The 23,337-nt window shown below is 45.7% G+C and overlaps 1 protein-coding gene across 7 annotated transcripts in view; it reads right to left on the bottom strand.

Moving 5' to 3' along the window:
• EML1 (EMAP like 1) overlaps positions 1-23,337 on the bottom strand; it is a 97,939-nt gene that overhangs the window by 73,390 nt on the left and 1,212 nt on the right. Inside the window, exon 1 of one of the 7 annotated variants that reach the window (XM_075282490.1) lies at positions 2,157-2,489. The exons of the other annotated variants lie outside the window; for them this stretch is intronic. Within the exon in view, the coding sequence (XP_075138591.1) occupies positions 2,157-2,226 (70 nt within the window). The 5' untranslated portion in view covers positions 2,227-2,489. Of the gene's footprint in view, positions 1-2,156; positions 2,490-23,337 lie in introns of those variants that run through there. 7 annotated transcript variants of the gene reach the window in all.

Below are 23,337 nucleotides of genomic sequence, written 5' to 3'. Positions count from 1 at the left end.
TGCACTGAGCCCACACACACATACATACATAGCCCATGTCTGAGCGCTGCCAGGGGAGGATAACGTTAACACTCTGGTTTTGCCACTTGCTCTTTCTCTTCCCCTTCCCATAAAAGTCAATGGAAATTGCACAACAATTACGTCTATGATGGGGTTTAGCTGAAATCTTACGAAGCATGACAGCCAGGCAACAAATGCTTATCATCTAACTATAGATCTGTAAACTATGATATCTAGCAGATGCCCTACTGAAAGCAATACCTTGGGTAAAACGGATACCCTATATGCCTAGGGCAGGGACCCCAACCCTAGCCTGATGTTTGATACTCTTGCAATGTTCATATATCAGTTTTACTTGGATTGTTGAATAACAATGAGGCTAGGGCGCCTGTGCATCCATTAAACAGCTCCAGAATACATTGTACTGTATATCTCATTTGTTAACTGGAGGAAGGGGATCACATGGACAACATGCTGTAATATTTCACAGACAGTACAAGACACTGTACACACAATCCCTTTTAGCCATAAAGCACGATGCACATGCTGAGTAAGGCAGTTCAATGGGTGCAGCAGCACAAGCTAGTGTCCTAGGTTCAAGGACAGTCTCATGTGTGATCTGTGTCAAAAGGGGTCCAAGTCTGGTAGTGCGCAACTTTGGCAATTACGAAAATAAGGGAGGGACAAAGTCTATAACTAGAGGGCCACCATCTATGAAAAAGCAGTCTATTTCTGTAATCTTGGACAAGGTTGTGCCAGGTGATGCCCAATGTAATACTGTCCCATGGAGAGACTTCCTTGTGCTTTGAGATTTCTCTGTTGTCAAACCCCTTTCTTCTGACATTGGTATACAGTAATAAAGTACGTGCCCCCCAAACTAAGCCATGTGTTCTCTTTAACATTCTGTGTACAGCGCTGCAGGGCGGGTGTAACCCTAGTACAGAACTAAATGTCTCAGAGTACTCTACCACTCTACTCTACCACCTTTAACACTGAAAATATCAGACAGGGCATGCTGGGATCTTTAGTTCCATAAATTTTATATTACATGTACAGAATGTCTAAAAAGGACAAATCGCCATAGCTAAAGCAGCACACAAACAGGAGCCTCAGGATGCTGCATCAGCCTAGGCAGGTGACTCAGTGGGTGCCCAGCTGTCTGTGCCCGCTACTATCTGTAGAACTCACCACCATGTCATTAAAACTTTCCGCAAAGATCGGCAACTACTAATATACTTTCTTTCAGTAAGACATTTTCATATCTCTGGTTGCTGTAAAGGAATTGGAACATTCTTGGTTATGTATTTAAAGGCTAAAAATCTGAACAGACCCAAAGTGAAGACAAGCCTCTGGACACCATACACATTAGCAGAACACATCTCTCTCCCATCCTGATAGTATCAGCACAGGTAAACTATATCAGTCCAGATGGTTTAGGCTTTGTTTACATATCTGTTATAGGAACATAATAATACCGGGAGCACCAGATCTATCTTATTATGGACACAAACAGCATCAGGTAGACCCCCTTTTACTATAAGGGTGCATTCACACAGAGTAAAATGGAGTGTAATTTGGAGCGTTTACGTAAATTTTACCGTGTAAATGCACCCTAATGGTCCTGTTGGGTTATTAGCAGGTAGTCCAGTGTTTTGACCTAATCTGTGAGGATGTGAACACAGACTTGTCACCTAGCAGAGATACGATTGTAGCAAACCCTCAGCTAGATGATAGATGTTTAGGTCTAGAGCATCTGAATGTAAATACAATGTTCTTATTCACATGAAATATATTAGGGAGTTGCATGTTGGAAACACTTCAAACTATATTATATACAACTGCAGAACTACAAATCCCAGCATACCCATCAACCTTTGACACAGAAATACAATCTCAAGAGCTGACAAGGCAGGCTGGGATCAGTAGTTCCAAAAAGATACCAATACAATGACCTCTCCCTAACACAACAAGTCTTATTCCTAGAAAACCCTATAGAAGGTCTGCTGGGATCTGTAGTTCCACACGGCTGAGACACCAAATAGGCTAGCGTGCTGTGGTCGCCTTGGCTGTGGATATAAAGGTCCAGTCAGGACATGCTGGGATTTGTAGTTGAGCCTCTCCAGATAAAGCAGGTACCCCCTCCCCAATACACTCACCATTGCAGAACTGGAAGAGGGAGGTGGTGTCGTAGAGGCTGCTGTTGTAGCTGGAGAACCCGTCCTCCATCCTGGCTGATATTTAGCGTCCTCACCAATTCCTGGCGTCTGCTGTGTCCCCCTCTTTCCTTTGGCAACCCCCCGTCTTAGTAACCTCCTCCCCGGTGCTGGGGTACTGTCTCCGGCCTGCAGCCGCCCCCGGTTACCATGACAACAGCTCTGAGGGGTGTCTCATGGCGCCCAAAATGAGAGTGTGAGGAAACCCTAACGAGAACGCAGAGACCCCCTGACTGGCCGCCGCTGCCTTGGTCTGTGCCGGGTCCAGCAGTCTCCACAGCTTCCACCTCCGCCTCCACTGAGGGGGAGGGGTCTGAGCTCCGGGATTTTGGGATGAAGACTTGAACTTGCTTGGCCCCGCCCCCACTTCCCGGCGCAGAGACGTCTCCTCAGACACTGGCGGCCGCCTTAACCCCTCGTTATACCTGAGATCTCAGGGGAAATAGTTCCGCTATGTTAGGGGAGATGAAGTGATAACCGAGCCCACACCAATGTAGGAGGGGGGGAATGGGCAGAAGAAGAGCCCCGGCCCATGCCGAGAGTTCAAAGCTTAAACAAAGAGGGAAAATATTCATGTTATGGTGAATGTCAGAAGGAAAGCCATCTGTAGTCTGTACATACAATTCCTCACCTAGAGCCCAATGGCATCTATAGAATAAACCCATCGAGAAGAAAATGGTGGAAACCATCAACAAGCAGATTGTAACAAATTCAGGTTCGAGGACTCCTCTACAATTGCAGACTTCTTTCTCATGAGATGTTGAAGGGGTTATGACCATTTCCGACTACTTGTGCTTGGATCCTGAATCTGAGCACAAATCTATTCGGTTTTGTAAGTCTTTTACGTTTTATTGTGATGGTAAAATGCATAAAAATAGTGTTAGGCTATGTTCACACCCGCCGGGGGACCCAAGTGACCAAGAACCATTGGGATCACCCAACTGGACATGGACACCCGCGGACTCTCCGGTGATTTTCAGCGGTTCCTGCAGCACAGGTTTGAACCTAGCCTTACTGGAAACCATCAACAGGAAGGTTTTAAAATTAATGTGAACTATGAATGAATCTATCCTATGAAGTATTGTAGACAAATGGCAAAAGATTGCCTAGGCAAATAGAACATAGGGTTGCAGCATATAGCTCCTTGTTTGGGTGATCCCAATGGGGACTGAGGTGGCACAGAGTCCTTTGCTACTGACCCTTCATTTGGGTGGCATACTCAGCACCTGGAACCCCTCCCATAATCTCCTCATATATCACAAGACTGACTTTTTTTGTATGAATTACATGCACATTAAACCTGCTTGCTGATGGTTTCTATGAGGAAATTTTTTTATTTTTTAAGCATTGTCCAGCAGTAGTAATTCAGCAGACTCTACCAGTGTCTCTTGTCCTTGTTTCTACCTCTGGTTGTAAAGAGTCAGACTCATTGCACCTGTTAACCCTTTGTGGCTAACTTGTACCCTTAACAAATGAGCTCTTATGACCAAATCCCCACTTGGAAATTGTCCTAAATGTTCCTAAATGCCCATGGTCGGAGGAGGCCCACAGTCTCTTGATCCATTACAGCCTTCCTTAAAGGGATAAGTAATTCCCAAATACAATCTACTAACCCAAGCTAAGAGTATTATGTCTCTAGTGGTTGATAGGGGGCCCATGAGATCCCCCTAGCCTGCCCCCTTTAACTAGGTAGGATCCCCATTGGATTAACAGAGTAGCCATCACTGGGCACAATGCAGCATACATGGAACACAACGTCTAATGTAGGGGGCCTCCAGTTATGGTGCCCCTCCCTCTAATAGCTCCAGTTGTATATTTGTGCTGTGGACTATGTTGGCACTGGGTAAATATGTATAGTATCCATGGTGAGGATAAGAATGGCCCTTCCTGCAGGGGACATCTGAGCAAGTGCTGGGAAACTTTCTGCGGTACACGATACCCTAGCTACAATTGATCTGCCTATGTCGTCTCCTGTCAGTAGTAACTATACACCAGGACTGAGATCACTTTACAAAATAAAACACCCCAAGCCACTGAACTGGTAAAGTAAACAGGAGAGAGACCAGGGTACGGCGCTGTCTGTTCTATGAGCCAGAAGCAAAGCCTGGGAACTGCCTGTGGTGACAGTTCAGATACCCATCTTTTGTGAGGTTTGCCTACAGGAAGCTACAGCTTATCCTTCAATAACAGAGTTCAGAAAAGTTTCTGGTGTGGAAAATTAACTCACCCTTTCATTAACCACTAATCACTAACAGGGGACTGCGCTTCCCCTTTAATTAGGACTGCCAACTCACCCCTCCAAACCTGACACATCCACAAGATGCTGGCTCACTGGATGAATATGGCCTGATGAAGACAGATATTATAGGAGGGGACAGCAGCAATTTTATCCAACTATATACCTGTAACGCAACGTCAAAAGCTTATTATCATCAATGGTACAGGAAACATTACATTACTAAGTTATATAGTCACACAATTACAGTGTGCAATAAAACCTGCCCCATGTACAAGAATAGAACTACTATAATACTATCCCCTATGTACAAGAATTAACTACTATGATACTGCCCCTATGTACACAAATATAACTACTATAATACTACGCCCTATGTACAAGAATAGAGCTGCTGTAATACCATGCCCTATGTGCACAAATATAACCTATACTATTCACTCCTATGTACAAGAATATTATACAACTATTATGATACTGCCCCCATGTATAAGAGTATATCTACTATAACATTACTGTCCTTGTAATGTTATATGTCTGTATTGCGCAGCCGCACATATTCCTCACTCTTCATCAGTACTGCTTGTCTTTGGTTCTACCTCTGGTTGTAGATAGTCAGACCTATTGTATCTTTACCCCCTTGTGGCTGTTTTGCACCCATAAAACTGAGACCTTATGACCATATTCCTGCTTGGGAAACAGTCACTTGGAAAGTATCTTAAATTGCATATATTTCCCTGTACAAATCCTCTTTTCAGAGTTGTAGTAAGCGTCTGGACCAGTGGCGTAACTGGGGATGGCAGGGCCCCGTGGCAAACTTTTGACATGCCCCCGACCAACGCCGAAGACCTCGACTGACCCCTTCCTATGCATTCCTGCGCACTCTATTATTCCCCATAGTGGCCCCTGCACACAGTATTATGTCCCTTAGTGGCCCCTGCACACAATATTGTACCCTATAGTGGCCCCTGTGCACACTATTATGTCCCTTAGTGGCCCCTGCACACACAGTTTTGTCCCTCAGTGGCCCCTGCACACAGTATTATGTCCCTCAGTGGCTCCTGCATACAGTATTATGTCCCTCAGTGGCTCCTGCATACAGTATTATGTCCCTCAGTGGCCCCTGCACACAGTATTATGTCCCTTAGTGGCCCCTGCACACAGTATTATGTCCCCTAGTGGCCCCTGCACACAGTATTATGTCCCTTAGTGGCCCCTGCACACAGTATTATGTCCCTCAGTGGCCCCTGCATACTGTGTTATGTCCCTTAGTGGCCCCTGCACACAGTCTTTTCAGACCCCAGAGTATAATAATCGGAGATCCAGGGGGAGAAAAACATAAAAAAAACACTGTTACCTATCTCCTGGTTCTGCTGCAATCCTCCGCTGTTGGCCTCCGCTGTAGTCCATCTTCAATGATGTCAGATGTCACATGAGCTGGGACGCAGGCCGGGGTCATGAGACATCAGACGACTAGGCCTGAAGCCTGCCTGGATCGTGGAGAGGTAAGTAACAGTGTTTTTTATGTTTCTTACTTCTCCCAGGCTTCTGGTCATTATACTCGGGGGTCTGAAAAGACCCCTGAATATAATGATAGTGCTTGTGGGGCCCGCGGTATCACTTGCCAGGTTCGGGAAGTAAATAGGGCCCGTTACCAGCTGGAGTAACTCCAGCCAGTAACGGCCTATTAAAAAAAAAAAAAAAAACGTAGCGGCTGTGGCCGGGCCCCTAATGTCCCGGGCCCTGTGGCATCTGCCTCTGCTGCTATGGCGGTAGTTACGCCACTGGTCTGGACATTGGGGCAATTCCTGAGTGCCCATGGCTGGAGTAGGTCCACCGCTCTTTGCTCCATTATAGCCCACCTTACAATAATAAGTGGTTCCTAAATGCAATCTATGATACAATCTGCCAAGCTCAGCTTTGTTAGACACAGTGTCAGATGTGAACATATGGCGGTTGTATAGGACGGGCACTGAACACTGTGGCATTGATGATATTATCTGCTCTCAGAATTCACTCTTCTAACATACTTTAACCAGATTATCCAGTTCTCCTCCTAAAGATCTTTTGTATCATTTGTCACCTGTGTATATTTGACCCCTACAGGAAATTAGAAGAAATCCTGCAACCTCTGTAAAAGCTTTTCTCAAGAGGGTACAACTTAATTTATTAATGAAGTATGTCCCCCCTGTGACTGTGCAGGCTTTACACCCTTGTCCAGTACCGTGATATTTATTAACGTAATACCTATTGCACCCTTTTATGTACTGGATAAGAGAAACTTCAGTGTTGGGACCCTATTTGCAAGAATGAACGGGTCCTTGGTGTGTGGGAGAAGCTCAAACAATCTTCAGGTCACCTTCATGTTTTTGCTTGAAGATTTCCAGATCCTCACGCTAATGTTGATAGGGTTGCCAAAACATTTTCAGCATAGTCTCTGGGGGTCTATTTCTTTTAAAGCTTGCCACCGACAGACATGTGATAATAAGTCTTCTGGACATGTGATCTCTCTTTTAAACCAAAAGTTAAGGAGTGCGAATGTCCACTTTTTAACACTGTGTTATCTGAGGTCTGACTAATTTTATGCAGATTCATTTCTTCTAAAATCTTTATGGCATACAGAGCCCCATTATTCTGTTACAGAGCTCCACATACCCTGCACAGGTGTAGACCTAAATGCTAAAATTCTGCCTACCTGCAGACACCACTAGGGGGGACATAGGGCCCACTGGATTCTGTTTTACTATTGAGTTGAACATGTGACACCTGGTTCACACCTTCGTTCAGGTTTCCATTCTTTGGCTCCTTTTTCTGAAAGGAACCCATTGAAGTCAATGAGGGGCTTTTTTTTTCAGCGCTGAAATTCCACACCAAATTCCTCACCATTTTCCTCTGTGTGAATGGACCCTTAGGCTAAGGCCCCACTGGGCGGAAAGCAGCGCTAAAGCGCAGCGTGAAGAACCGCAGTATAAACGCATTGCGGCTCTTCCTGCAGCGCTTTCAACAGAAAGTTCACAGAGTTTTCCTCTACGGACTTTGTTACAATTATATATGTAGAAAAGTCGCCAGCGTTTCTTTAGATATAATTGACATGCTGCGATTTTCAAAACCGCTGCGATTTTTTCCGCAAAGTGGGCATGGGATTTTTACCGCAGCGTTTTCCACGGCGTTTCTGGCCAGTGGAGCCCCGGCCTTAGGGTGGAATTTCAGCGCTGAAATTCCACACCAAATTCCTCACCATTCACCTCTGTGTGATTGGACCCTTAGACTCCAGGACATACAACATCCCACCCCAGAAAAGCCACAATATTACCACTTTTTTGGCTAGCATATCCTATTTTGCATCAACATTAAAAGGGCTAATATAATTTGAATGGCTGATCAGATTTAGATAAACAAAACACCAAAATGCTCAGGGTGACAGTGCTCATTAGATGAGGTATGGCGGTGAATGAACGGTTTTCTTTGAAGGAGTTTTAAAGCTAGATAAAATTACTGTCCTGTCCTATATTAGATCAGTAGGGGTCTTACTCTTGGCACACTTACTGATCAGCTGTCTGAGTGCCCCAGGTTCATCAGTCCTCACACTTGCAAAACAGCATCACAATGTTTAGTGGCTGTGCATGGTATTACAATTTCACCACTTAAGTGAATGGAGAAGTTGCAATACCACTCACAACCACTGCAGCAGAGGAGGAGAAATGGAGTAAGACAGGTTAGTGATAAATTTATATATTTTTTAACTTTTTAATGCCCACCATTTTCCAAAAATGGGTGGACTTAGGAGGGATGTGGCCTTTCACCAGAAGCTTTCACCATACATTTGTCCTCCTGGCACATAGAGGGCCAGAGATGAGCCTCATTACAGCACATGGAACATCAAAGCTGGTCTATGCAAGAATTGCCTTTTATGTCTATGCAGGGGACATGGAGCTCTGCATCAGATACTGTACAACATGTATTGTGAAAAGTTTTGTACAGACCTTTTACACATAAGGTCACCGAGAGGCTTTGTATATACAGAAAACTGCTTTATACTTGAGAAAATCCCCTCCTTCTGGTTTAATTCTTTTAGTCTGCAGAGCTGCGAACTTGGCACTTTCATTCCTCCACCTCTGAAAACTCGTTATTTTTGGATGGTGCCATCAGACAGTTACTGTATAAAACAGCGGGAGGTTTATTCTGTTTTCTGTTTGTTTGTTTTGCATTGCTGAGGAAATATAAGACTTGACAAGATGTTCTATAAAAGAGGACGGCATATACAGCGCAACCAGAGCTCAGAGCCCAAAACAGCCTCACTCTAATCCATAGCAAAACTTTCTAAATATGTGTCCTGATCCAGACAATCCTTGTAATACCCTTAAAGGGGCATCGCAGGATTTCAGTTGACCTCCTGTCTCCTCTCCTCTCCCCTCCACGTCTTAGTTTTCAGCTCAATCCAGCATGAGCAGCCTTGCAGCGCTGAAGTCCTAAATTCATATCCGATTAAGGCTAAGGCCCCACGGGCCATGAACACAGTGATAAAGCGCTGAGGTAAGAACCGCTGCGTGATTGCATTGTGGTTCATCCGTAGCACTTTTAAGAGAAAGTTCACAGTTTTCCAACACGGATTTTCTCTTAACATTATATCTATGGGAAAGCTGCCGGCATTTCCGTAGTTATAATTGACAAATCGCAGTGTGTTCGCGCTGCGATTTCTTACACAAAGTGGGGATAGGATTCGCATGAATCCCATCCACTTTGCCTGCACTGTACAACGCCACGATTTTTCCCGCAGCATCTCCGCTGTGGGCAAATCGCGGCGTTTACGTTTCGTAGGGCCCTGGCCTTAGACAGCCTCTGCAAGGATTATGTTTTCCCCATGTTTGAGTAGGTTTCCTCCCTCACTCCAAAGACATACTGATAGTGAATGTAGATTGTGAGTTCTATATGGGAAAGTGATTGACAACGTCTGTATAGCACTGTGGAATATGATGGTGTGCTATATACATAAGCTAAATAAATACATGATCACCTGCACAGTTATCTCTGGACTAACATACAGAGATAACAGAGGCGCTGCTCAAGAAACTTTACTAATCTTTATCAGGGCTATGAAACAGGAAGCAATATACAGAGAGAAGGAGAGAAGAGAATATACACTCACCGGCCACTTTATTAGGTACACCATGCTAGTAACGGGTTGGACCCCCTTTTGCCTTCAGAACTGCCTCAATTCTTCGTGGCATAGATTCAACAAGGTGCTGGAAGCATTCCTCAGAGATTTTGGTCCATATTGACATGATGGCATCACACAGTTGCCGCAGATTTGTCGGCTGCACATCCATGATGCGAATCTCCCGTTCCACCACATCCCAAAGATGCTCTATTGGATTGAGATCTGGTGACTGTGGAGGCCATTGGAGTACAGTGAACTCATTGTCATGTTCAAGAAACCAGTCTGAGATGATTCCAGCTTTATGACATGGCGCATTATCCTGCTGAAAGTAGCCATCAGATGTTGGGTACATTGTGGTCATAAAGGGATGGACATGGTCAGCAACAATACTCAGGTAGGCTTTGGCGTTGCAACGATGCTCAATTGGTACCAAGGGGCCCAAAGAGTGCCAATAAAATATTCCCCACACCATGACACCACCATCACCAGCCTGAACCGTTGATACAAGGCAGGATGGATCCATGCTTTCATGTTGTTTCATGTTGTTGACGCCAAATTCTGACCCTACCATCCGAATGTCGCAGCAGAAATCGAGACTCATCAGACCAGGCAACGTTTTTCCAATCTTCAATTGTCCAATTTCGATGAGCTTGTGCAAATTGTAGCCTCAGTTTCCTGTTCTTAGCTGAAAGGAGTATCACCCGGTGTGGTCTTCTGCTGCTGTAGCCCATCTGCCTCAAAGTTCGACGTACTGTGCGTTCAGAGATGCTCTTCTGGCTACCTTGGTTGTAATGGGTGGCTATTTGAGTCACTGTTGCCTTTCTATCAGCTCGAACCAGTCTGGCCATTCTCCTCTGACCTCTGGCATCAACAACGCATATCCGCCCACAGAACTGCCGCTCACTGGATGTTTTTTCTTTTTCGGACCATTCTCTGTAAACCCTAGAGATGGTTGTGCGTGAAAATCCCAGTAGATCAGCAGTTTCTGAAATACTCAGACCAGCCCTTCTGGCACCAACAACCATGCCACGTTCAAAGGCACTCAAATCACCTTTCTTCCCCATACTGATGCTCGGTTTGAACTGCAGGAGATTGTCTTGACCATGTCTACATGCCTAAATGCACTGAGTTGCCGCCATGTGATTGGCTGATTAGAAATTAAGTGTTAACGAGCAGTTGGACAGGTGTACCTAATAAAGTGGCCGGTGAGTGTAGATGCTCAAGAGCTGGGAGTGAGTCATGATGAGAACAGGTCTGAGTAGAGAGGTTCAGCTGTATCTGACAAACAGTAAAAAAGATAAAGCATGTATTGGGTAGAAGACTTCAGTTAAAAGTCTGAATATTATCCTTAAGATGGACATACCCCTTTAACATGGATGTAGCTGCCAGGCCCAGGAGCCTCAGGGAGCCCAAAGGCCTCTCTACCACATAAGACTCTAGATAGCACATGTTAAGTAGAAACCTAAGATAGTCCTTTAACCCTTAAATATTTGTCCCACAAAGTGCAAAAAAATGACATAAAGAGAGATACTGTTCTGATGGCTTCTCACATACAGGAGGCAGCAGGTTACATTACACTGCTACTATCCTATAGGGACCAATTACACATTTACTCCTGTTTGTAGTTCACATGTAACCTTAACTACTTCTTGTTTGTTGAATCCTAATGTAACAATATACCCATTGCGCTCACTGTCATAATAATAGTCATAATGAAGATTGTTGATAACAGTATTATATGATAATGACATTATTATCATTATGATCATTACTATCTTACAACAGACCTACTAGAAACCACTTCTATGGAAAAGATTTTTAAATATATTCTTTCCATTCCAACATATTATCACTTCATACCTCCTAACTTTTAGATGACAAATTTATATAAGCTAAACGACACCTCTAATCGTGCCCATGCCCCTTTGACTCTGCCCAATCCAAGGCAGACTCTTTGTACCCCCATAAATTATAATGCTCCCTTAGTGCCCCCTTATGGTATCATGCCCTTTTGTGGCCTTCTCACAATATAATGCCCACTTTGGCTCCCACACAGTTTCTTGACCCCCAGCCAGGGGCGTAACTACCGTGGTAGATGCAGAGGCAGCTGCCACTTGGCCCGGGACTCTAGGGGGCCCAGTGACAGCTGCTACTGCTGTAGATTATTTTTTTTAAATAGGCCGTTACCTGCTGGAGTAACTCCAGCACGTAACGGGCCCTATTTACTGCAGCGCTGGGGGCTGCCTGAAGTTGGAGAGGAGCTGCCTTCTCCACAGTCCATCTTTTAACAGTAGTAAAGTCAGCAATTGCTGCCTTTACTACTGCACCCAAGCAGGGGTTGTCTGCTGTCCAGGCCCCTGCTGCCTCCCAGGACTTGCATAGTGACAGCGGGCAGGAGAAACTTCTATCTCCTGCCCGCTGTCCCCAGGCCCTGTGCTGGCATCTATACTAGTAGATTGAAGAACCTGAGACATGACGTCATCAAAGGTCCTTTAATCTACTAACATAGACTCTGTCTTTTGTGGGCGGAGCTACCAGGGTTGTACAGGTCAGTGTACAATGGGGGGAATCGGTTATAGGCTGTGAGGAAGAGGGTACATGGGTGTGCAGGGTGTGTGAGAAAGTCTGTACCCCCATTCCTTCCTTTCTCACATACAGCCTGCACACCTATGTACCCCTCCTACTCACATTCTGCAACCCCCTATTCTGCCCTATGTGAGCAAGAGGAGGGAATGGGTGGTGTAGGCTGTGTGTGAGCAAGAGGGTACATAGGCATGCAGACTGTGTGTGAGCAAAGAGGGTGATCTGAGGGCGCAGGCTGTATGTGAGAAAGAAGGGGGAATGGGGGTGCGGGCTGTGGGTGAGCAAGAGTGTGGTGGAATGGGGGGTTCCCCCCTCCGGATCACCCTCTTGCTCGCACACAGCTTGCACCCCCATTTCCCCTCTTGCTTATACACACCCTGCACCCCACGTCACCCTCTTATTCACAAACAGCCTGCACGCCCATGTACCCATCTTGGAGGGGGCCCCATGTCAATAGTTCCCCACGGGGCCCCGCCATTCCTAGTTACGCCACTGCCCCCAGCGGCTCCCACACAATATAATGTCCCTCTTGTAGCTACACACAGTATAACATCGCTCCAGTGGTCCAAACATAGTATAACCCCCACCCCACCCCCCATCGTGGCCTCCACATAGTATAATGGCAGGAGGAATGTCCCAGATTCAACTCATCTACATCTGGAGAGGGGACATTAAACTGGGCTGGGGGGCATATGAAGAGGGACATTAAACTGGGGCAACATATGAGGAAGACATTAAACTTTGGGGGCAAATAGGAGGGGCATTAAACTGTTGGGACAGATAAAGAAGGAAATTACACTTGGGGCAGATGGAGAGGGCATTAAACAGGGGTCAGATGGAAGGGGCCATTAAATCGGGGTGAAGCTGAAGGAGGACATTAAAATGTGAGCAACTAAAGTATTAAACTTTGGGCAACTGGAGGAGGACAGCTGAAGAGGGACATGTCCCCCTCTAGTTGCCCCCAGTTTAATGTTGCCCTCTAGCTACCCCTACGGTTTAATGTTCCCCTCCAGTTACCCCCGTTAAATGTCCCCCTCTTGTTGCCCCCAGTTTAATATCCCCCTCCAGTTGTCCCCGTTTAATGTCCCACACCAGCTAACCCCACAGTTTAATGTCCTTCTCTAGTTGCCCTCATTTTAAACTGGTGCAACTGGATGCACCAGGAGAAAGACTTTATACTGTGGGGTCAATTTGAGGAGAACATTATAATGTGAGGGCATAGAAGGGTGACTGTAGGAGCGTTATACTGTGTGGGGAGCACAAAGAGAAACGGATCAGAATGGGTGGAAGCAATTTAGAAGAGGGTGGAGATAAATTTGCAGCAGCAGGCTATGCCCGAACTTTTTGTCCCCCTTTCTGTTCTTTGAAAGTTGAGAGGCATGAGTATGTTTTTGGAGTGTGGTAGGAAACTGGAGTACCCGGAGAAAACCCACGCAAACACAGGGAGAATATACAAACTCCTTGCAGATATTGTCCTGTACTGGTGATCTGCAGAGGTCTTGGGTGTCGGACCCCCGCAGATTTGATATTGATGGGCTATCCAAAGGATAACCCCTTTGTTTCCACATCAGGTTTTTTTTTCATGTTTCTAAATAGTGTGTAAAAAGGTGTGGTGCAGTGGTATAATGTGGCCATTAGATGGTGCTATTGCACCACCACTGTTATGAGCTTTGTACTGTGTGTGCTCAAGGGAAATCCCCAGGCCATGTGATTGAGAATTATGAGGTGCATTCTCTTACACTGAGGTAGTGGTGGTGCAGCCTGAAGCCATCACTACCAGCAATGCCATAGTTAGTTATAGTCAGGACAACATGCTGCATTGACTGAATGGAGAACAACATGGCAGTGTTGGTGTGAAGTATAGACAGTGGTGGCAGACAGGTGACTGAGAGGAGAGTTATTTGGCAGGTACAGAAAGGAGTCCATGATTGAGAGTGTCCACAACCTGCAATGTGTCAGAGCCTCCTCATAGGCAGAAGAGGGAATGAGTAGCCTGTGTCCTGCGCAGTCAGCGGTAGTATTGGGGATCCACTGTAAGATGTAGAAGCATAGGTCGTAGAATATAGAGGTGTCACATGTGCCATTGGACCTCCTCAATAGGAGACATGAGAGTGTACTTGAACTGCTGTGTGTGAACTGTAAATAGTCTAGTGTGTAACCTTAAGCGCTAGTTCACATGGCGGAAAAGTTTTCCGCCGTGTGGTTGTATTGCGGGGCTAGCCACGACAGGATGCTCATGTGGTGCATCGGCATTCCTTCATTGCATCCCGCTCCTGATTCAGCCCAAGTGAATGGGCCTAAATAGGGGTGTGTCTCAAGCTGCGGATGCCGCGGCTGACTCAGCCACGGACTCCGCAGCAAGATAAGGCATGTCGCTTCATTTTACAGCTGGGTTCAGACGAGGTTTTTACAAAACTGGCTCAAAAAACGCTTCCTTTTCCGCAAGCGGTTTGTTCCCACTCGCGGAGAGAAAAAGCGACATGTCCTTTCTTCAGACAGAGTCCATGGATGCATCAGCCGCGGTCATCCGCGGCCTCGACACTCCCTCCCGACTAGGCCCATTCATTTGGGCCTAATCCAGAAGGAATGCAGGGACTGGATGCTGGTGCACTGTATGCACTGGACCGGCATCCAGTCGCGGCTAGCTGTTTTTTGGACCAGATTCTGAGGCGGCCCCATGTGAACCCATTAAAGTCTATAGGAGCCATTTTTGCAGGCAAATTTTGAGGCGGATTCAAAATCTGCCTGGAAAAAACTCTGTGTGAACATACACTCAAAGAATGCGCCTTTTGCTGTGTCAACCCTTTGCGGCTGGAATGGCCATTACACTAAAACTAACTTTGTTTTGGCATATTAATCTGATCACTGATACATCCACAAGAAGAGCAAGGGGTCATGTAACACCACCACCACATCCAATCTTTACACACCCATGATTTACTATTGAAGAACAAATAACCAAATACGTAAATTTTCACACAGACATGTTGTATCATGAGTATCACTTTAATGGTGCTTTATAAATTTCTGCTGGCTGGTCTCAATATATTCAACCTTTACTCAGATCATGGAGTATATAGTTGCCCTTACTTTTTGTGTATTGTCTTACTAAATCTATGCAGTTGCTGTCACTTGTTCATATGACATTTTATTTTAAATTTGATTTTTATTGAGAAAAAAGAATTTTACAATATATAAAACAAACAGAACAAGAAACACCAGAGCGCCGTACATTCACATTTCAGCCTATAAGATCAATACGCCGTTCAAGTCTCAGGGCATAAATACACCAAAAAGAACAAAATACCAGGAACCATGGTGTAACTAGAAAAACAAATAAAGACAGAAACTATAGACGAGGGGAAAAAAGGGAACCACAAGAAGAGGACAAACAGGGAGAAAAGAGAACAAGGGTAACACAATAAAAAACAAAAGAAACAAAACAAAACACGCTCAAAGACAGTATACCCGAATATAGTACTGGTTATACAGCAGAAATACAGCAGGAACAAAAATGAAGCCACCCGTAGTCAGGAAGTAAATAAGGGATCCCAACGAGGCCTACCTAAGACTAAGGGAGGAGGTGCATTCCTAGTGTCCATAAAAGAGGACCAAAGGGACCACTTAAAACGGAAATTAGCATATGTATGGTTTTTGTTGGCCAGCATACGTTCCATAGTAAATGCTAAGTCGACATGGTGGATTAACTCAGCTACGGTTAGGCAAAGAGCAGACTTCCACTGGCGAGCAATCATAGCCCGAGCTGCCAGCACTATCTGCCCCAGTACAACCTGTGACCCCACGGGGAAAAGATCAGAATCCAAAAAACAAAGAGCAAGGCCAGGGGAGGGGTGTATAATAAGGCCAGTTACACTAGACATCAATTGAAATACTGCCGTCCAAAACGCTAGAATTGGAGAGCACTCCCACCATAAATGTATGAAGGAGCCTATGTGACCGCATCCCCGCCAGCAAAGACTCGAGCAGGAAGGATCTATGTGCGCTAATTGGCTTGGAGTCCTATACCAGCGTAACGCTATTTTTAGAGCCGTTTCCCAGTGGGCCGCACCTTTAGAAACTCGTTTGACAAACCCATTTGCAGCATACCAATCTGACAAAGAAATGGATCTGGCAAGGTCTGATTCCCAACGAAGCAGGTGGAAAGGTTTGACCTGCTCAGCAGGGACAGAGAGGAAAGTATAAAATGTGGACAATCCACCTTTAGCCGGTGAGGATCGACTCCACATTCTCAAAGCTAGTCTGGGAAAGGTCAGCCACGAGGGGTCATGAGTATGAAAAAAGTGACGTAATTGCAAATATTTAAAAAAGTCGGTTTTGGGAAGGTGAAACTCATCTTGTAGCATAGAAAACGGTTTCAACCCCTCGTCGGAAAACAGATGAGCAATCTTATAGAGGCCTCTAGAGCTCCACCCTCGAAGGCTCAGCTGAGGAAGGAAAGCGGTCACATATAATAAGGGCAATTTCGACAAAGGAACCAAATCTTCCCTGGAGGTATGCGACAAATAATAACGCCAGGCAATCACGGATGCTCTAAGACTCAATAAAGGGGGGTGCACCTTGATGGGGGTCAGATCCTTAGGACGCAAAATACTCATAAGTGGGGCCTCTAACAAGCATTCCTCGACCTCAGCCCAACGCCACTTAGAAGAGTCGTCCCAACCAACTTTGAGTTGTTCAAGGATGGATGCCATGTAGTATTTCCTAACATCTGGGACACCCGCCCCACCGTAAGACCAAGGCCTAGTCATCACTTTAAATCGAACCCTGGACCTCTTACCCTCCCAGATAAATTTAGAAAGAATAGACTGTAATTTGGGAAAATACGAGTCCGGGAGAGGAATGGCGACTGTACGAAATGTATACAGAATAAGGGGTAGCGCCATCATTTTAACAATGGCTATTCTACTAGCCCAGGACAACATCGGTTGAGAAAAGGAAGAAAGGAGGGAGGAGATCTTAGTCAGAAGGGGGACATAATTGGCAGCGAACAAATCAGAGCTAGGCGCTGTCAAGGAAATGCCAAGGTACGTAATACGGGAATCAGCCCATTGGTAGGGGAACTTGACACCAAGATCATGCTTCAATGAGGGTGTAACAACAATAGGTAAAATCTGGGACTTAGAAGAATTAACTTTGTAATAAGAAACTCTACCAAATCTTGCAAGGGCAGCAGTAGCAGCACTCAAAGAAGAGTCGGGGGAGGTCAAGGCCAGAATAACATCATCAGCATATAGACCAATTTTGTGATGCCGGCGACCCACAGTAATGCCCTCAATGTCCTCAGCCACCCGAATGGACTCCGCCAGGGGTTCCATCACTAGCGCAAAAATAATGGGAGATAAAGGGCAGCCCTGGCGGGTTCCATTCGAGATCCGAAAAGGTTCAGACAAAAAGCCAGAGGACAGTACACGAGCCGACGGCCGAGAGTAAAGAGCCAAAATAGCAGACTTAAAAACAGGGCCCATACCAAATTTATCTAAGAGACTATCAAGATAATTCCAGTGGACCCTATCGAAAGCCTTTTCGGCGTCCAGAGCTAAAAGCAAAGAAGGTGCACCATCCTTTTCAGCTTTCTGGATGAGGTCTATGAACCTCCGTGTGCCATCCGGGGCCTGCCTACCAAACACAAATCCCACCTGGTCAGGCTTAATCAGCTGGGGGAGAAGACGGAGTAATCTCTCGGCAAGAATTTTAGCATACAGTTTGACATCAATATTAAGGAGTGAAATGGGTCTAAAATTAGCCGGAACAGTGGGAGATTTGCCAGGTTTCGGGAGGGTCACAATGGTAGCGGACAACATCTCCTCTGGGAAACATTGTTCCTCCGCCGCCTTTCTAAACACTGCCAAGAGATGAGGGGATAAAATATCCACAAATTTCTTGTAATAGATCCCCGAAAAACCGTCAGGACCAGGAGACTTCAGTGGTTTCAGCGAAGCTATAGCTGCCGTAACCTCAATCAAGGAGATGGGAGAGGCCAAGGAGGCAGATTGCTCCGGGGAAAGGCGAGGCAGGGCCACAGAGTCTAAAAACTCATCTATGTCCTCCTTGGATGGCTGGTACGTCTGGGGATCATCTCTAAGATTATACAGAGACCTATAATACAAACGAAACTGATCCGCAATGAGGCGGGGGTCGATAACTTTAGTACCCGAGTCATCCACAAGGTAGGCAATACGAGATTTAGGGCGCGACTGTTTAATCTTTTTAGCCAAAAAAGCACTAGCCCTACTATTATGCACATAAGCCTGACACTGAAAACGCTTAAAAGCTAAGTCCTGTTGGCAGGCCAGAAGGCCCTGCAATCGGAGTTGGCACTGCCTAATCTCCGCAGAGACCTGTTCATATGACATGACAGTGACCAGGGGCGGATCCAGGGCCGGGCGAGCCTGGCAACCGCCAGGGGCCCCGCGCCTAGCAGGGTCCCGCGCAATACGAGGCACGACACAGGCCGGACAGGCCTCAACCAAGCACAGGCTGGAGCCGGCCTTCATGAGATCCTGGCCCGAGCCGGCCCTGAAGCGCCCTGCACCTCCGCAGCCCGAGGCCCCGCGGAATCAGACACTGACAGTGACAGACAGTCAGCTCATCAGCGCTGCCTGCAGATGCCCATCGTCCGCCCGCTCCAAGTATCTGATGCGCAGCGATACCTAGAGAGGGGGGAGGTGGTACAGGGGGAGTACAATGATCAGGGCCCCCTGTTGGTGGAATACTTTCCACCAACAGGGGGCCCCGAAGCTGCAGCAATGGCTGACACACAGGAGCTGCAGGTCTGGCTCCTGTCAGCGCTTCAGGACGCTCCCCCTCTCTCCCCCCTCCCTTTCTCTGCCTGTCCTCTGCCCACCAATGAGAGGGCTGAGGAGAGCCAAGGAGGCGGGGCTTATCCCTGCCGAGTTCCTGCCGTCCTGCACACCAGAAGAAAGGAAGAAGCTGATCCAGGAAAATGAAACTGAAGAAAGAAAACAGGTACACAGGTACATACTGGGGTTACTTATTAATATCAGTCATTTGGGGTGATTACTTTTGTTTTAGTAACTCCATGTGCCTCATATTAATAGCAGTTAACCCTATCATGTCCCTCACATTAACCCCTGTTTGCCTCACTATAAGAGTTACTGATATGTGAGGCATATAAGATAAGATAATCCTTTAATAGTCCCACATTGGGGAAATTTCAGCGTGTTACAGCAGCATAGTAATACAGATACAGGATAATACAGATATATATAATAATATATTACAGACGTAGACACAGATAAGCTGAGAAGAGAAGATATACTAGGAGTCCATGGCAGCTAAGGAAAAAAAAAAAAAAAACAGAAGAGAAAGAGGAAGACCTCATGGTCATCGTCATAATCATTTAGTTCTCTGTGTGGAGTGATCTTCGTTTGGTCTGATGTAGATTATACAGCCTGGTCGCGGTTGGAAGGAAGGACCTGCGATAGCGCTCCTTCTCACACTTGGGGTGAAGCAGACGGTCGCTTACAGTGCTGCCAAGTCCCATCAGGGTCCCATACATGGGGTGGGATTTGTTCTCCCGCATGGAGGTCACCACGAACAGTATCCTTCTGTCACCCACCACCTGTACTGGGTCCAGGGGGCTCCCCAGGACAGAGCTGGCCCTCCTGATCAGCCTGTCAAGTCTATTTCTGTCCCTGGTTGATATACTGCTTCCCCAGCAGGCCACACCGAAAAAGATGGCTGAGGCAACCACAGAGTTGAAGAAGGCCCTAAGAAGTGTCCCCCGGACTCCGAAGGCCCTCAGCCCCCATATGGGGGTAATAGTAATGAAGATACTTTATTATTACCTCCATGTCTCTCACATATCAGTAACTCTTATGTGAGGTACACAAGGCTTAATGTGAGGGACATGATGGGGAAACTGCTATTAATATGAGGCACATGGAGTTACTAAATTGTAATGCACATGACCAGATTTTTTATCCACAATTGTCCTGGTATAGCGGTCAGCGGTAACGTGACAGTATTTAGACCTGTAAGGGCCACTAAGGAACATAATACTGTGTGCAGTGGCCACTATTGGGTATAATACTGTGTGCAGGGGCCACTATGGGACATAATACTGTGTGCAAGGGCCACTATGGGACATAATACTGTGTGCAGTGGCCACTATTGGGGATAATACTGTGTGCAGGGGCCACTATGGGACATAATACTGTGTGCAAGGGCCACTATGGGACATAATACTGTGTGCAGGGGCCACTATTGGGTGTAATACTGTGTGCAGGGGCCACTATTGGGTGTAATACTGTGTGCAGGGGCCACTATGGGACATAATACTGTGTGCAGGGGCCACTATGGGACATAATACTGTGTGCAGGGGCCACTATGGGGTGTAATACTGTGTGCAGGGGCCACTATGGGACATAATACTGTGTGCAGGGGCCACTATGGGACATAATAGAGCGCGCAGGAATGCGTAGGAGAGACTCGGTCGAGATCTTCGGTGTCGGGGGGCCCCCATGTCAAAAGTTCGCCACGGGGCCCCGCTATTCCTAGTTACGCCACTGTGTGGATCGCTCACTAAATAACAGGGAATCCGATTCGATTCCCTGATAGTGAGCGGATCGCTGCTGTGCTTTCAGTTCTATGCACAGACATAGAACTGAAAGCTGTCAGTGTAGCCAGGCCGACGCAGGCGCAATGACGTCATCGCTCCAGTCCTGCAGTGCAGTCTGAAGGAGGACGACGCTCGGCTATGGCCTGTGGCTCTTCACATGGGTAAGTCAGTGTATGACAGTATGATGTGATTGTTGTACTGAGGACTGGAGTATATAATACAGTAAAGGGGTACTGAGGAGTATATAATACAGTGAGGGGGTACTGAGGTGCATATAATACAGTGGGGTGGGGGTACCGTACTGAGGAGTATATAATACAGTGGGGGGTACTGAGGAGCATATAATAAAGTAAAGGGGTACTGAGGAGTATATAATACAGTGGGGAGGGGGGGGAAAAAGCCTCAAAAACGCATTTTTAGGGCTAATTTTTTAAAAAAATCCTGGGGGAGGACCCCCAGACCCCCCCTTTGCCCTGGGGGGTATTCTATACCCCCCAGACCCCCCGGTAACTAGGGCCCCGCAAAAGTCAATTGCCCAGGGCCCCGCAAAGCCTGGATCCGCCACTGACAGTGACACTTCTATACAGTAATCATAACCTTGTATCAGTCTTCATGTAACAAGAACAAACAGGGTTTTTTTTAGACTAGTCTGGTCAGTGCTGGGTATGGCACATTTGACAGGAAAAATGGATATGTAAATAGGACTATGCAAAACATCCAGCTAAATAAGATAGGAAACAAACACAAAATATGACATGCTTAACTAATGCAAAGCCTACTATTGTAATATATAATCATTTGTGTAATCTGTAGTATTCTTAGAGGCTCTAAGTGGAAACTGGATTCTGTAGACTTGATGGGTAGTGGCGTGTTGGGGATAGGTTTCCTTAGTCACTATTTTACCTTTACTTCCATAATCTCTAAATGAAGTACATATATTATGTTAACTACATATCACATAATACTGTAATAACATGGCATATAGGTATCCTGTCCTCTCTAATTCACAAATTAGTATACCAAATTGGGACTAATATTAAATTCCTTGTTCTGTACAGCGCCTGGTGGGTTTTCCATGCAATTTTTCAACCTACAAAGTGTATATCACAACAGGAGGAAGGAGAAGTATAACTGGCAGGTGATAGGGAATTTTCTAAATAAAAAATACACACTCCACATCACCCAAGTGCTATATTAATATTCTACTCATTGTGAACACCACAGGGACGATTTATAGAAAGGAATATAGTATGTCAGTATGAATAGCCATGTTGGAGTAAAATACACTAAAATTACACCTCTTAAGAAGTGTGACACATCTCAGGTGTCGCAGTCCATGTATTTAAATTGGACAATTGGTATAAATGTATGTATAAACATCCTGTCTATAGCTGAGTGATAAAACATGCTGCTTAGAGCCACTAGGGGAAGCTCAGTGTCTAGGAATTAATACAGCTTTTATTGAACCCAATTGAGGCTGTAAAAGTCTCCTCATACTGTGCTGCCCCTAGTGGTGGCTAGAGGAGATTACAGTGAATTGGTGTCCGGAAACAGGAGAACAAGGCCCCCTCCCCATAAAGGCCCCATAGCAGTTGTGTGGTCTGCCTACTTAGTAAAAATTTAAAATAATGCCAGATTTGCATAATTTTTAAGTAGTAAAACTTAAAAAAAAAATGTACAATTTTTTTTTATCAATTTCATTGTATTTACCCAGTGAATAAATTTATTAGTTTACTGTATTTATGGCACACATGATGCAAACATAAAAATCTATAGGGCTTGGTATATAGTGATAGAAAAACAAAAAAAAAAAAAAATAAAATTATTTGGTCATCAGGGCCAAAAAGAGGCTAGTCACTAAAGGGTCACATGGACTGCCATGTATAGACCATGTTAAAGGCAACTTATGGGGTGCTCTCAGTTGGGTCACTTTACTATTAAAGATGAGATGTGTTGACATAGAACAAGCCTTGGCTCTGTGGGACTGCAGACATGAATTAGAGGAAAGAAAATGTGAAGTCTATTCTCCTTCTCTAGATTTTATCACAAAGCAGTTGCAGCACGTGTCAAGTGCAGAGGAAAGCGGATATAGCAGGCGACAGGCAAGCGTGATGCTGTTTGTAGGCCGGAGATAACCCAGGAGAACAATCTGTTCTTATCACCCAGTGAACCTGTAATGGCATTAGCGCTCACTTCTAAGCCATCTGCTCAGCCTTTCTGCTATACATCTATGGGCTAAGAGCCTCTAATACTGCCGTAGGCACTGCCACTACTATTCTCTATGCGTCACTCTACAGTTCTTTCTCCAAAGTTTTCTAACAGACCCTGTGAAGGTATTACCCAGAATAAGAAAAAAAAGAGTCCCAGAAACAGCGCTATTCTCATTCATGGACTGCGCCTGATATAACCTGGGTCTCATTCACACATCCATGGTTGTTTACAGCTTTATGACTTGTGTAAGTGTTTTTTGTACATTGTTAATCCCAGAAACCATTTTTTCAACAAGTTCCAATGTATTGCATCAATGAAAAACTAATTTCTGAGA

Source organism: Leptodactylus fuscus, chromosome 7, assembly GCF_031893055.1.
Source record: "Leptodactylus fuscus isolate aLepFus1 chromosome 7, aLepFus1.hap2, whole genome shotgun sequence".
Taxonomy (NCBI): domain Eukaryota; kingdom Metazoa; phylum Chordata; class Amphibia; order Anura; family Leptodactylidae; genus Leptodactylus; species Leptodactylus fuscus.
Note: the sequence above shows the minus strand (reverse complement) of the source record. Positions and strands in the feature narration are given on the sequence as shown.